The sequence below is a fragment of the Pholis gunnellus genome, assembly GCF_910591455.1.
Source record: "Pholis gunnellus genome assembly, chromosome: 2".
In the NCBI taxonomy this organism is placed as follows: Eukaryota; Metazoa; Chordata; class Actinopteri; order Perciformes; family Pholidae; genus Pholis; species Pholis gunnellus.
This window is the reverse complement of record NC_136536.1, coordinates 20177306-20193660: the sequence shown is the minus strand read 5'-3', so window position 1 is coordinate 20193660 and position 16355 is coordinate 20177306. Positions and strand designations below refer to the sequence as shown.

At 42.7% G+C, this 16355-nt stretch overlaps 1 protein-coding gene across 2 annotated transcripts; it reads left to right on the top strand.

Annotated features, from left to right (window-relative positions):
- Positions 1-83: 83 nt before the first annotated feature.
- Positions 84-12544, top strand: brpf3b (bromodomain and PHD finger containing, 3b). Of its 2 annotated transcripts, none has more exons than XM_079173191.1 (13): positions 84-389; positions 1475-3054; positions 3235-3397; positions 3531-3662; positions 4079-4207; positions 5086-5398; positions 8277-8585; positions 9253-9855; positions 10086-10167; positions 10254-10339; positions 10573-10667; positions 10813-10967; positions 11201-12544. In XM_079173191.1, exons 2-13 carry the CDS (start codon positions 1499-1501, stop codon positions 11382-11384), a joined length of 3807 nt encoding a protein of 1268 aa, XP_079029317.1. In that variant the 5' UTR covers positions 84-389; positions 1475-1498; the 3' UTR covers positions 11385-12544. The 2 variants fall into 2 exon arrangements, with proteins under 2 accessions (XP_079029317.1, XP_079029316.1); XM_079173190.1 differs by having other exon boundaries at positions 10251-10339.
- The last annotated feature ends 3811 nt before the right edge of the window (positions 12545-16355 follow it).

The following is a 16355-nucleotide window of genomic DNA, read 5'->3' as shown; positions in this document are numbered from 1 at the left end:
CGGAAGTTCTATGTTTTTACTCGGGCTAGTATCGATTTAGCACATACCCAGGACTCCAAACAGCTAGCCGAAGGATGCTAGTATTTCTCCTTCTCACAACATTTAGTCGATAATGAGATGTTTCTCATATTATTAATGCAAATATATCACCCGTGTTCTAAGTAAACCTTTGGGTGTTACTGCTTGCCCTCCAACCGCCTTGTTGTGAAGAAACGGAAGCGGTATAAAATAGCGAAATATACCGGCTGTGCCAGAAAACTGTAGCTTGCTGGTAGCAGTTAGCCTCGAGAGTACAGCAAGTGAGGCGGCTGGCTAGGCAACCATTACTGTAGAAGCGGCTTCAGACCGCCGACTGTCGAGCTACCTGTGTCAGTCAGTTGCCATAATAGGTAAGATGCCTTAAGTTTGCTGCGTACTATTTCTTTATTATGGAGTGGCTCACAACTCTTTATTTATTTTGAAGATAGCAACATGTTCTGCTCCTTGTCAATGTTAAAATACAACAAGGCAGCTAAAGTTAGTTCTGCCTATCTTTTAAAGTTAGCAGGTTAGCTCGTGACATCTGTAATGTTAACTAATGCTACTTCTCTCTGTACTTTTATGTCAAGATACGAGCACTGTTGCAAAGCTGTGCCTTTCGCATGCCGTTTGACAATAATGGGAGATAAAGCACCGCTACAGCATTCATTTACAGAACTGTAATTTAAATTGTATCCGAAGAAGAGCTTTTAGTTGTGTTTAAAACTGTAAATATGGCTGACATTTTACTCCCGAAATAATGACTCTGATCTGGTATCCTTAAAGCTGATTGGCTCTCTGGTGGATCAGTCAAGCCTTCCTGAACGCCGATTGGATGTGCCCTTTGTGTCGTCATTCGGCTGTGTTTGAGGCTAGCACTGATAGTAGTTTCCAACAGTGAGATAAAGTCGAGAATCATTTTTCTTTTCTGGCCGTGTGTCTATTGACAGTGAAGAGTGACCCTCATTTTGTGTCAGTTAGCTGTCAATACTTTGGTGTACGCATTTACCTAATTACACTGAGTAAATTATAGTTTTGTGAGTTGAGGTGTGTGAAGGAATGTTAACACTGCAGGTGATAGTTACCAGAGTCCTGCCAAATAACACTGCATTTAAATGCAACGCACAGATAGGGATGCTGTGACTGTGCATTTTAAGCCTATTCAGACCTTAGTTTCATTGCATTGTTACAGCAAAAGCATTAGATTTAGCTTAGTCCTGTAAATCTATAATGATCACAAGAAGAAGTGAGGCTTGTCCAATACATCTAGCTAGATAAGAATAGGAGATTAATACACAATCAAGATAACAGAAGCAAACAATAACAACAAAATACTATAGCAAGAGTGGAATTATGGCATAACATTTCAATGTAGCACCACCAAATTTGTATATTTATTATTATTTACAGTCTACAACACCATTTTCTCATATTTTATTTCCTATTATACCAACAGGAGGTAAAGTGTGACTGGTGGCTTATGAGGAAGCCACGTCGAAAAGGCCAGGTGGCCGCAGGAGATGGAACTGATGTCAGGAAGTCCAATGGGACAGTTGGCGGGCGTGGGACAGTTGGCGGGCGTGGCGGCGCCCGGCAGCGATCCCCATCCCCTTACAGTCTCAAAGCATCTCCAACCAGAGAAACCCTTTCTTACTCCCAGGCCCAGAAGGTGGTAGAGGTGGAACTGGATGGTAGGCTTCATCGCATTTCTATTCTGGAACCCTTAGAGGTTATTACTGAAGATGAGATGATGGCTCAGGACATTATTGAGTGTAACAGCAACAAGGAGAACAGTGAGCAGTCATCACCTCCCGCCAGCAGTGCCCAAACAGTCCGCAAACCCATCACGCCCCGGGGCCGCAGGAAAGAATCCAAATGCCCTCCTGTAAAGTCGCCACCACCTTCCAAGAACCGCTGCGCCAATTCTCATCCCCCATCCCCTGAAAAGTTTAACGAATCACACCATCAGCACATGACCCTCCCTGAACCCAAGTTTCATGTGTTAGAGACCTTCACGCCAGTCGAAGCACCTCCTCTGCCCGCGGCATATTACCGTTACATTGAGCGGTTAGCTGAGGAGCAGGAAGCTGAGGCAGAATATGACATGGACGATGAGGACACTGCCTGGCTGGAGATGGTCAATGCTGGCCGGACATCAGAGGGTTACTCAGCTGTCACACCAGACAACTTTGAGCTGCTGGTAGACCGACTGGAGGAGGAGGCGTACCGGGAAGCCCGCAGCCGGGCACCCTCTCAGAGTGCTATTGACGACGATGCCTTCTGCTGCGTGTGCCTGGATGATGAGTGCCTCAACAGCAATGTCATCCTTTTCTGCGACTCCTGCAACCTGGCCGTCCACCAGGAGTGTTATGGTGTACCATACATCCCTGAGGGCCAATGGCTGTGCCGCTGCTGCCTTCAGTCCCCTCAGAAACCTGTTGACTGTGTTCTATGTCCAAACCGTGGAGGCGCTTTCAAACAAACGAGTGACGGCCGCTGGGCACATGTCGTGTGTGCCATCTGGATCCCTGAGGTCTGCTTTGCCAACACAGTGTTTCTGGAACCAGTTGAAGGGGTCAGTAACATCCCCCCGGCACGCTGGAAACTGACTTGCTACCTGTGCAAGCAGAAGGGCCGTGGCGCATCAATTCAGTGCCACAAGGCCAACTGTTACACTGCTTTTCACGTCACATGTGCTCAGCGTGCCGGCCTGTTTATGAAGATTGATCCTGTGCGAGAGACAAACGTTAATGGGACTACATTCTCTGTGAAAAAGACAGCATTCTGTGAGGCCCATTCACCACCAGGACAAGAGGCCGTCTCAGATGAGGAGAGTGAAGGGAGAGTGGTGGGCAGCAGAGGGAGGGCCAGCAGAGGACGGAGTGCCTACACAGAGGTCCCTATAACACCAAAAAAAGGCAGGAAGTCTGAAAATGGTGCCAAGCTGGGTAAAAAGAAAGGGAAGAGGGGCTCAGAGTCAACAGAACAACACACGGCTTCACCACAAGTAATAGTGGCTCAGATACCCACAAGCAGGTTAGATTTTCTTTTGTTTTGAATATGATAAAATGCTGCGCATCTGTTGTTGAACCAAACGATTTTTGACCAATTTAAGTAAGTGTACAGTTGCAAGTGACAGTTTGCTCGTGGAAATGTCTGGACCGATGTTAATTATGTTGACACTGAGACCAACTTGCATCTATCTCTGTTGTACAGGCTGAATATCATCTGTAAAGGAATCCTCTTTCAGAGAAAAAAACCGTTCATGCATAGGCTGCATAATTACTGGTTACTGAAGCGGCAGTCAAGGAGCGGTGTGCCGCTGGTCCGGCGTCTGATCTCTAGCATCCAAACCCAAAGGATTACTGAACAGATCATGGTAGGAAACCTTTCTACGGTCTTGGCTCTCTCTGACTATTTTTGTGACGTTATTTAGTCATTGTCCTCCCAAACAATTGATTCCCTTTAGATACATCTGCTAAAGTGTTAATACAATACCTCTTTCTTTGTAGCCTGAGGTGGATGAGAAGGTTTCTGCTGCAAGAGAAGCTCTGAGATATTGGCAGAAGCTGCGGCATGATCTTGAGAAAGCCAGGCTGTTGGTGGAGCTCATCCGCAAGAGAGAGAAATTCAAACGAGAACAGGTAATGTACACGGGAGGAATCTCACATGCTCAAAAAGGTGGCGACTTACTGTATTTCATTTTCATGCTTTTAACTTCATCCTTCACCCTTTTGATATTATGAAGGGTACAGAATACTGAGATTATTTTCATTGTCGTTAATTTAATAGTTAACAATTAATCAATTATAATGTTTGCAGTTCTACAGAATGCAGTATTTCATATCTGAACTTTTGAGGATCCAAAGTACATAAATTATGGGTATTTCAACTTGTAAGGCGTTCACCAATGTAGTCTGAAGATCTGAGATGTTTGAATGGTCACACTTTTCTCTTCCCTTTAGCCTCTTGGAAGTCTGCAAAAACTTTCCTTTGAAACCTTTATGGCTGCAACTTCCACGTATGGTGACATCACATGCATATCCTCTGACAACTGCAGGTCAAAGTTCACCAGGAAGCTCTGGAGATGCAGTTGACCCCAATGTTGGTGCTGTTCCGCTCCACTCTGGACCAACTACAGGAGAAGGACACAGCCCAGATCTTTGCAGAGCCAGTCAACATCAAGGAGGTGAGACACTCACTGTTCCAACCCCAGTTGCCAGAGACCAGATGTATGCAAACTGGTTCTGTGGAGTTAAGCTGGAGGGCCTGTTGGCGCCCGAAGTGTTTTTTTCCCATTTTCCAATTTATTTAAATGATACACTCAGTGTTACTTGAGTCAAACTTGGGAATCTCCCATTAAATGTAAAGACCCTATAGGTAGATGTTGTTATTATTTATTTCACTGTATTTTCCGAGAAATCTGGTTTTGTCAGACGACTCTAAATACTAAAATGCCCATGAGCCTCGGCTGTTGTTGCTGTGGAGAAGAAGCCAATCAGAGACTCAAATCAGGGGTCTAGCAAAATTCAGAACACAACGTCATTGCAATTATGAAGAAAACAGGGCTTCATAGTTGACCCCAACATTATAAGTGAACTGATTTAAGCTGCAGATTGGAAATATGTTTCCCCAACAGCATAATCTTTAGGTCCTGCCTTCTGTGAGAGGTGCACATGACAGATTTTAGAGCGAGGTGATGCGATATTTCTTGCCAAAATGCACCTTGGGAAGCGTAGTTAACCTTCCCCCAAAGTTTCTATGTACACAGGCTTATACTTTTTACTTTCTTTATCAAAAAAACAGATCTTTGCTTCTATAGCTTGTAATCTTTTGTGTTGATAATTTAACTAAAAGAGGTTCATGCTCATCAAAGCTGGCAAAGTGTCTGTGGGAGAAATTAATTGGATTTCTACTTGCGGAACCAGAGCAACCAAAACAGCACCTCCTCTATATATAATTTATAATCTGACCAGTTTTTTTACACTTTTACTAATTTGTATTTTATTTGCCTATACGTGTCCCTTCTCCTCATGAACTTTTAGAGTTATGTTTTCTTGTCCTCAGGTGCCAGACTACCTGGAGTTCATCAGCCAGCCCATGGACTTCTCCACGATGCGCGCTAAGCTGGAGAGTCATGCCTACCGCTCCGTGGCTGACCTGGAGACCGACTTCAACCTGATGGTGTCCAACTGCCTCCTCTACAACAGCAAGGACACGGTCTTCCACCGGTTAGCGCTGCGCCTTAGAGACTTGGGGGGAGCCGTGCTGCGCCATGCACAGCGCCAAGCCACCAACACCGGCCTGGACCTGAACACTGGCATGCATCTCTCCGAGTCGCCGCAGAAACGAGACTTTTACAGCTGCACCTGGGAGGACGGTAAGTCACCCTGTGGTACTCGACAGGAAATGTGAACACACAAACACCTGTTTTACTTTAGATTGGGGTCTGTGTGTATCCCTCTTATATGGTTTAGAAGCATGGTAAATGATCCAGTACAATTTAAGAAACTTTTTGTCAATATTTTGTTTGGATTCTATTTCAATGATAATACATTAATGCACTGCAACTCAAAGTTGATTCAATGGGACTGAAATAGATATGTGCTATTTTTTGTTGTTGAACATGAATTAAAGTGTGAGTTGTGATTGTGAGTACCTAAATAGAAATGATTACTATTTCAACTCTTTTTGTTTGAAAGGAATTACCATTTGTTTATCAATTACTCCTCGTCCTGTTACTGTGATTTTGTGAAGAAAACTTTGTTTTTCCTGCCTCCACGGTGAATAGAGAATTTAAAAAAAATCGAAGCATTCATCAAACAACAGCAAAACTATATCAAAACATCCATTTACAAATGCTCTCACAGCTCTTGCAGTTTAATCCAAGTCTCATTTATCACATGCATCTTCGCTAAAGCCTTGTAAATCATTTGGGATTCGTCCGGACTCGCACTGAAGAGTAGCTTTTCTGCGCACGTGTGAGACTGTTTATGCTCATTTTAAATAGTGAAGTTTTTGCGAAGCTGCATTTGGGAAGTAGTGAGAATATTACTGGATAAATGAGACTTTGATTATTCTGCTCGAGTCATGTGAGAGTTTGTAAACGGATGTTTTGATATAGTTTTGCTGTTGTTAAACAGCCACATTTATTTCAATTCATCAGAACTCTTTTACGTTTTTTGATTATTCGTTCACCATTGAAGAAAAAGTAGAGTTTTCTTCAAGAACATGACTGGTCCTTTTGTGGGTAAAGTTTTCCTTTACGTGCTAAATGAGAACCAAATGCCCCCTCTCCAAAAATGTTTACAGTTTGTGTATAAATATGGGCTGTGGATGCTTTTTTCACTGAAACCGACTGAGAATATGTATGATAATAAGAAATGTTCTTCATGTTCTGTTCCTGCGAATAGCATGAACGTCAGCGACAATGCTTGACAGCAGAATAGTGTGGTCACCAGTAAACAGGGTGGTTGCATTCCCTATTTAGCATATTGCCTTTCTGTTTAGATGTCAGGCTGTTCTGTGTATAGTGAAGTCTGACAGTTTCTGATGGATTTGAATAAGGTATGACATTTGCCAAATTGGCAGGAGAGGTATGGCTAACTGGGTTAAGAGGGTTGTCTGGTAACTGCAAGGTTGATGGTTCGATCCTTGGCTGGGACATGTCATGTGTTAATGTATCCCTGAGCAAGATACTGGACCCCAAACAGTTCACAGCCTGGCATACAGGGATGGGTCAAATGCAGAGACAAATTTCCCCCTTAACGGGATAAATATAGTATAATAAAAATATACATATATATATTTATTTATACTATATATTTCATCATTTTTGAGAACTATTTTTAAAAGGAATTCAGAATTTGTTTTGGTTTTGTTTGTTTTTATCAATGTAGGTGTTTCGCTGACTTTGCAGTCCAATGTATTGAAGTAGCCAACAGTTGTATTAACGTCTGTATATAGTCAACAACTGACTGTCATTTCAAATATAGAAAGTTCAACTGAATAATATCTCAACAATATTTATTGTCAGTTTTCAAATTGAACTGGATGAAATATAATACACACATACACATACACACTAATAATAAATACATTATCATTTCAAGTAAAATAAGAAATGGATTAAAAAACAGAAAGCTTTTTTAAAAATGTGCATTTTAAAATAAAGTACTTAATTTAAGGAAACTGAACTGAATTGCCCTGCAGCTTTAAATTATAGGGTGTGAAGTCATGTCACCCAAAAAAGCCACAATATTATATTTTTCCCAGCTTGTAAAAATAGAAATTAGTGAGCAGCGACTTTATCTGTGGTTATTAAACCACTCGTTTCAGCTCTATTCCTCTCTGTTAACATCATTGTTGGTCAGTGAATTAATGTGTTAGGATTCTGATCATATTGAGTGACTGCGTTTGCTCAAAAGAGTTTTTTGTCTTGTGGCGCTTCACGTTGCCGCTTCTATTAATCGCCACGGTCTCTGAACATAGGAGAGATACTGGTTTTTGAGATTAATACAAAGGGAAGAGTTGACAGAGAAGAGTCTGTCTATTCTTGGTTAAAGACTGTGGTCTCTCTGGTCTCGCTATCCACATTCCTCTGTTTAGAGAACTTCATGTGAAATAACTTCTCTGACTCACGTAACACTCATTTTATGACCACTCGGTCTCTCGCCCATCTCTGTGTGTGTGATTCTCTCCCGAGTCGGAAAGTTGATCAGAATACACATATTTGATTGGCTGAGTACCATCACGTGAGAATATTTACAACGCATGTAATTGGTCGGTGTGTTTCCTGCACCGCTGAACGAGTACCGTAAAAGCTGTAAAAGCTGCACCGGTTAATATTGAAGCGCTCCGTCAAAATAGGGGTCTGTGTCCAGATCCGGACCGCGGTCCGCCTATTAGTGACCCCTGTACTATTGTGTTGCTAGTTTAACACCATGTAGATGTAACTCTGTTGCTGTCTGTGGACAGTATGCATGACAAAGTTATTGAGTTGTGAGTTGGTTCATGATCATTTGTTCATTTGACTGGCCTTTGTGGAAAAAATCAACAGCACTAGGTTCTGCTCTCTATTTTTGAGAGCAGAGGCAGGATCTAATTTCTCGTTTGCAAGTGCGTTTACTCTTGGGCTGTTGCTCTTCAGCTAATCTGTTCAATTAACAAATATCAGTATTAAACTCATGTTTGTTGTACTTTCGTGGAACATGCATGTCAGCGTCACCATTAGCCTTACCCCTTTCTGTTTTGTCCAGTTGACAGTGTGCTGGATCCAGACAACCGGCTTCATATGACGGTGGAGGAACAGCTGAAGGAGCTGTTGGAGAAGATGGACTTTGTCTCCTCCATGCGATGCAGCGGCGCCCGGACTCGACGGATCCGCCTGCTTCGTCGCGAGATCAACAACATCCGCTACAGGCAGGGCCAACACCACCGCTTCAGCCTTCGCAATGGACATCTGAAGGAAGACGACGAGGAGGGGGATGACGACGATGAGGAGGAGGAGGAGGAGGATGGCGACAAAGATGCCAAGGCAGACAACGGCCTGTCTTCTTCGGACAAAGGTGGGTGATGAAAAGCGCTGACGTTTCAATAAGTATGAAATTGCCAATGCATAAACCTTTTAAAAGCCTCTATTTTCAATGAGACCAGTTGTGAACATGAGCTAACGGAACATTGTCCTCAGGTAATTGAGCCAGGGTCCCCCCCACGCACCAACCCCAACCACCCCACTGTCTCCAGTCTAGTAAGTAGGGGCCCACAGAGTCTCGTTAGCCATGGCTGCCTCACAACTCCTCTCTCCCAGTGCACTCTATGTCTGCACCTCTTCTGTACATCACTCTCATGGACTCACCACTCTCCATTGGCCACGTACAGTCATGCCATGTCATCCCACTTCTGACTCCAGGCTAGTCCAGTCAAACAGTCTCTTGCTACCATTGAGGTGCGCAGCACAATACCTGCGATTTGTGTCAGTTGAGTCTTAAAATGCTGTCATGTTGCTGGTGTACAGTTGTGAGAGGAAAGTTATTTATTCACTCGTCTAGATAAGGTCCTCCATATCTGTAGAATACCTCAACTCCCTTTGAGCAGGTTGAACTGTAACCCATTCTGAAGTGACGCCATATTCCAGTGTGAATACTACACCACCACATCACACTACATACTAAATGGACATTCGTTTGAAATGCACGCGGAGTGAAATTGAATTGAATTTTTCTCCTCTTCCAGATGACCTCAAATCCACTTCGCCCCCGACGCTGGAACCGACCGGGCCGGCCCCTCCTCCACGACGCGGGGACGCACCTCTGGAACCTCCCACCCTGCGGCCAATCACAGGGGAGCGCCAGTCCCCCAGCTGGCCCTGCAAACGCCTAAAGATGGACGGTGACCTCTCAGACCTCGCCACAGCGAACACGAATTGCACTAAGCCACAGGAGCGGCAGGTGTTGCCGCCCCCCATTTTGCACAGCGAAGGACCGGCGGTGGCCAACGGCCTGCCGGAGCTCAGCGCTCCTCCGCGGCCCACCACCGGGGGAGTTGGACGACGGACCTCTGTATTATTCAAAAAGGCAAAAAATGGAGCTAAGCTGTTCAGAGAGAGAGACAATCCTTTGCTGAACGGAAAGGAGCAGCAGGACCACAATTCAAGCAACGCCCCGACAGCGCCCAACTCCACAGCCAGTACCCCATCCTCAACACCTGTGTCCACTCCATCTAAGACCCCACAGAAAAGCCCCGGACCCCCCACCCTCAATGAACAATGGACCCCCGGTCGGTACATGTGCTCAGATAGTGAGCTGGAGAAGACACCAAATCATACACTGGAAAGTGGTGAGAGGCTTTATGTCGTTACTTACATTAGTTTAGGATCCTCTACCCAGAGCTACTTAGAACTGACTACCTGTGGCACTGAAGACCATCATTCGGATGTGTCCACATAGGGAATTGTTAGAATGTGCTGTACTTGTCTTCAATTTGTCTCTGTAGGTGTGCCATTTTTCTATCTAGTGCTCCTCCTGGTCTTCTGAGATTGTTCTTAGATTTCTCTCACTTGCTTTCAGGGCTGACCAACGGCTTCAACAAGCACAACGACGGTGGGTCCGACTCCGAGTACAGCCCTTGTCCAGTCCTGCACAAAGAAATGTAAGATATGGTGCATCCGTTGTCAGTGGTTGTTTGGTTGTGGTAATGATTGACAATACATTGACAATGACATTGTCTTTCAGTAGCTCGCCACCCAAACGAAGCCTCGGTAAACCAGCTCTTTCCCAAGTTCCCTTTCTGGAGATAGTCAATGGAGACTCTGATTATACCGGTATGCTTTTTTCTTATGTTTGTTTTGTTAAGAATGTCTAAGTTCACATGAATTTAAATAGTAGTTGTACCATTGTTATCCACTTTTCTCTCTCTTCTGCTCACAAATGTATCTTAAGCATCAGACATTTTGCAGTACAAAATACAACAGTAACCTTATTGGAAATGTGTGTATGTCTCGTTCGTTTTCTTCTTATTGAAAAAATCATTTCGCCGTCTGCTGCTGTTTTGCAGGCAACGGCAGCCTAAGGACTGAGGATAGGACGGAGCTGGAGTCCCTAGATCTGGTGTGGGCCAAGTGTCGGGGATATCCCTCCTATCCTGCTCTGGTAGTCCCTTATCCTTCTACAGATGTTAATGAAGCACCATCTAATAAATACAGAGTTTCCTAAGACCGCAGACCAGCTGTGTGAGAGTGCGGTGCTAGAAACAGACCTAAATTTCCAGCGAGACTTGACTGTGTGTTCGTTCCAGATCATCGACCCAGAGATGCCCGAGGAGGGCATGCTGCACAACGGGGTGCCCATTCCTGTCCCACCCAAAGAGGTCCTCTGTCTGGGGGAGCAGAGGCAGGAGGAGACCAATGAGAGGCTCTACCTGGTGCTCTTCTTCGACAACAAGCGGACATGGTGAGGGTCAAACTGACACGCTCAAATGTACCTTATATCCACCATGAGGTCAGAATGCATTTCAGCTGGGTGAAATGTCCAGTCAAGGAGGATCAGAATGATTAGACTTAAATAAAATGAGCGTAGTTTTATATGTTGTAGTTGTACATATATATTTACATTAAACACACAGATATATACTGTGTGTGAGTATAAAGCAGTGAAAGTGGTCCTCTGTGTTTTTGGTACTGTAGGCAGTGGCTCCCACGGGACAAAGTGACAGCCCTGGGTGTCGACGACACAGCGGACAAGCTGCGCATAATGGAGGGTCGCAAGTCCAGCATCCGCAAGTCTGTCCAGGTGGCGTACGACCGCGCCATGATCCACCAGAGCCGAGTCACCCACAGCCACGGTTTTGTCGCCTCCAACTACCTGTAGAGGGCAGCGGTGCGCCCACAGTCAGCTACTATGCATTTCGGTTTGGTCCTAAAGCAGCAGGTGGTCCTACTGCGAGCATTTATATTTACGCTGTGGTCTAAAGATCTAAAGAGAGTCCTGGACTGTAGTTCATTACCAAACCACTAGTGTGTGACACACAGAGCGGTGCTGTTTGCCTTTGTGTCGTCGTGGAGCTCTGGATGTGAATGAAGTTACCTTGAGGTCCCACGGTGCTGCGGTCGGTAAGCATTAAATCCCTGTTCAGGGGTGTATCGAGGTATCTGCTTCCTCCACCTGGATGTGTTGACCTCGTGTGTCCGGATCAAATGTAAAAGAATTCCCCTCTGTTTCGTTTAACGCTACTGCCAAGGAATCAAATTGTCAGAAAAGAGATTTGACATATTTATATGAAACGCAGAAGACGAATGAATGGATAACTGCCATCTTTTCTACAATAGCTTTTTACATTTTAATCTTTTACAAAGACACTTGTATATTATAAAGGCACACTTTGTGTACATATGTATGTTTTATTATCAAATCCAATTTAATTTAATGTTGCTGTTCTAAAAATGCGTATTTCAATCAACCCACAAGGGGCAAAGCGAGGCTGTGTATATTTGTGGAGATGAAATAATTCCTGACTTGCTGCAGTGTACTTAGCTTGTCTTTGATGTAATTTCATTGTGCTGTGTGTGTGTGTGTGTGCGTGTGTGTGTGTGTGTGTGTGTGTGTGTGTGTGTGTACATTCACAGCATACAACACAATGAGCCAATTGTTCTTTATATTTGAATTCTCTTTTTGATACAGAGAGAAATAATTTATTTATGGGATACAGAACTATAGAAATAGTTATATTGGTTAAAGTTGAGAATTAAATCTTATTTAAAACAAATAGAGTGAAGTTTAAAAAGACATGCGGCCAACATTTTAACAGATAAGTTCACATTTGGTTTGGTGGTGATTTGACTCAAGACCAGCCGCCATCATTCACTGTTGACCCCCAGAATATTTTATTTATTGTCGAGAGCCACATTTTATCAAATGGAAAAATACACCTTTATAAGCTTGTAATACCTGCATATTTTACCTGCTCACCAAATATTTTGTCAAAACAAGTATTTCCACATTTTGGGAAATCAATGCTCTATTAAAAACCTTTTGGGATACTTAACTGCATTTTTATGTTTTTTCTCTTTTTAGAACCAAAGATGAGAACAGCCATTGTTTAGTATTATTTAATCACGATCACTTGGAAGATATTTAAATGCTTTACAAGCAAGGATTCCGACCATTAGCTCTAAAATGAAAGTGATGTCGCAGGTTTCAGTCAGAAGATTCTCTGTTTCTGCTGATGAACTCCCGCTAGCACACAGTCTGCATTTTATTTATAACGTTCAGCATGGTGAAAAGTACTGTTAGCTGTTTACAACAGTCATAGAAAAGACCTAAAAATATCTTTTGTCCAAACAAACGGCAGCAGTCCACAAACACATTTCAGTCCCATCACAAGCTAAAATCCAATAATGGCTGCAGAACTGAAGTTAACAGAGAAAATGGTGGAAGACTGGTGTGTGAGAGCGAACAATCCAACACAGTCTGATCAAAATCAGATAAAAACTACTTCTTTATATGCAAACATACAGTATACGTGTTGCATGAGTGAAGTTGTTGTCAAACTGCAGAGCCATTTTAAGTAAAGTCAGACCCTTAGACACAAACTAAGTGAATCATTAAGAGGTGTCATTTGACTATTAAAACCTGCTGAAGAGCTCCAGGTGGGTTTATACTGATTATTTACAGTTGCATAGAGGTTTTGCATGTCTTTTCTTGACAGCTGATTGGCTTATTCTAGACCAAGCGTACAGATTCCATAACTCACCCAAATCATTCACAGAAGGCACCCTTTAAAACAATCAAAACAATGCGATTCATTAATATGAAAACATACAACAGGAAAATACAAAATCCTCGGTTGAAAGGCAGCAAGACGAGCAGTCCCAACACCAGAGGCCTCGATCTTCGACTGCTGGCACAGGAGTTTGAAGCAGTCCAGTCCCGTGCCCAGTGCACCTTGTTCAGCACAAACCTGCAGAGCTGCAAGGGAGGGAAAAGGACAACACACGCAAGAGAACACATGCAGCAGTAACGTATACTATACTATGACTTTTTTCTGACATACTTTACTTTTTTTTTTTTTTAAATGCTTTACTATGAATTTCACAACATTTCCACGCCCCACCTTTTTTTAATGACTTTTTTTGACATGCTATACTATGACTTTTTATATATGGTATATATTGATTTTTTTCGGCATACTAAACTATGACTTGAACATGCCATACTGTGACTTTTTCAACGCACTACACTGACTTTTTCAACATACTTTACTCGGGTTTTGTCGATATACTATTACTTTTTATGACTTTCTTGACATGCTATGATAGGACTTTTTTGGACAAACTTTGCTATTTCTTTTTAAACAAGCCATACTATAACTTTTTGGACTTTTTTCGAAATGCTATACAATGACCTCGTTGAACCTCATTGAATACCCCGGCACTTTACCCTGACTCTTTTTTTAATGTACTATACTATGATATTTGTATGCATTATTTTATGACGATGTTTTTATGACTTTTTCGACATGCTATACTATGACTTTTTAACGACTTCTTCAAAATACTATACTATGACGTCTTCATGACTTTTTTGAAATACAATACTATGAATTTAAAGATATGCTATAATATTACTTTTTTATGACTTGTTTCGACATACTACACTATACATTTTTTGACATGACTTTTTCGACATGCTACAATATGACTTTTGTATAGCTTTTCTTAACATACTATACTATAGTATGTCGTTAAAAAGTCCTAAATTATTTTTTATGTTTCCACAACTACAGGCATGTAGTTACCCAAGAACAACAAAGTAAAGATAATGCTTAAAATGCTGTGTGATTAATCACAGCGAGAACATAATTATAATCTACAATATTTCCTGATAACAAAGTCTATCTAATTTACCGTCCAGTTTGGCTTTCGATGTTCAATCGATCTGTTCTGTTATGTTATGAGACACTTTGCCCAACAACACATGTACATTTGAAAACATGACAATTTGAATGACTGACTACAGTTTTATCATTATGGAGGTGTGAAGGAGACAAGGTAATTACTGACAAATCTGATCAAGTCTATATGTATATATATATATATATATATATATATAGCAGTGGCGGGCCGTCAGGGCCTGCAAAGCCTTCTCTGCTGGCCTAAACAGAATCACAAAGTTATGTGGAAGTTTAGTAGTGCCAGCAGGAAGAATGAACAAATAAGAGTTTGTCCATTCTTTGTTAAAAGCTCTGTTTTCGTGGTCCACGTATCTTTTTAGAGCACGTCATGTAAAATTATCCGACTTTCTTCTCTCCGTCTCCCGTGTCTGTGTGCAAATCTGACTCGGCTCACGAACGATGCGTTTCAGAATACAGATATTCGTTTGGCTGAGTAGCGTCACGTGAGATGATTTACAACGTATGTGATTGGTCGGTGTAACAATAAAGTGCAACGGACTCGGTGTGCAAGGTTCCTGTGCAAAATGTTTTTCATCGGATGACGGATTTCAAAAAACGTACATGAAAAATACAGATCTAGGTTTGCAAAGACTTTTACACTCAAGTACACTGAAGAACATCATGTCACAGAGTGCATCAAGCTTTCATCACGTCAAATCATCCAGCTTAACATGCTGCTAACAGTTACTATGAGAGGAAGACGTGCCAAGTGGTTTGGAACACAGTAACTGAACTGAATGTAAAGCCTTCGTCTTGATTCTTGACCAGACATTACGTTTTCTCTCTTTGTGTAATGTTCGTTGAGACTCTCTCACCTCCAGAACACTTGGATCTCTCTCTGGACCATGGTGGGCACATGAGAAACAGGGTCTGTTGTGGAGGGCCGGACCAATAGACTGAACTGGATCCTGCTCTATATTATTATAAAAAGCAGTAAATTGTAAGGTTCTGATAAGCTGTGAGTGGTTAGAGTAAACATTATGATCAACGGTGGAATGTAACCAAGTATATTTGTACTGTACTTAAATTCAAGGTACTTTACTGGAGTATTTCCATTTTAATCAACTTTGTACTTCCACTCCACTACATCTCAGAGGGAAATATTGTACGTTTTACTCCACTCCACTTGTCTGGCAGCTTTAGTCTTTGCACATTATCATTTTTCAAACCCTTCCTAACTATCCAAACTGAACAACAGAGTGTAAAAGAGTTAGAATGAGCTCCACCTGAAACATCTGCAGCAGGAATAATGATACAAACAAATGCATATGTAATATCCATAAATAACAGTAAAACACCGACAGGGATCATGTTTCTGATAAAGTAGTACTTTTATTACTTCCGTTTGTTGTAATAAAATATTACATCATATGCAGATGATGTGTTTTTGTCAGAAGGACGTTCAATGTCTGCAGGATAACTTGTCATTGCATGAAAAGGCCTCATCTGCGCGGGTGAACTGGGTCAAGAGTGAAGCCTTGTTGGTGGGACGGTGGAGGACCCGGGCAGCGCCCAGTCTGCCTGGTGGACCTGAGTGGGGGAAAGAGGGAATGAAAGTCCTGGGAGTTTTTTGGGGCAACGAGGGCTTTCAAGCAAAGAACTGGGAGGAAGTGAAGGAGGAAGTGTGTGCTCGGTTGTCTAAATGGAAATGGTTGCTACTCCAGTTGTCGTACAGGGGAAGAGTTCTGGTTGCCAATAATTTAGTTGAGTCAACTCTTCGGCACAAACTTATTGCTCTGACGCCACCGAGAGGCCTAATAGAGGACGTCCAGAGAGCCATCGTAGACTGGCACTGGGTCCGGGCAGCAGCTCTGTACCTGCCTGTTGATGAAGGAGGGCACGGACTGATTGACATCCAGTCCTACATTGCCTCCTTTAGACTCCGGAGA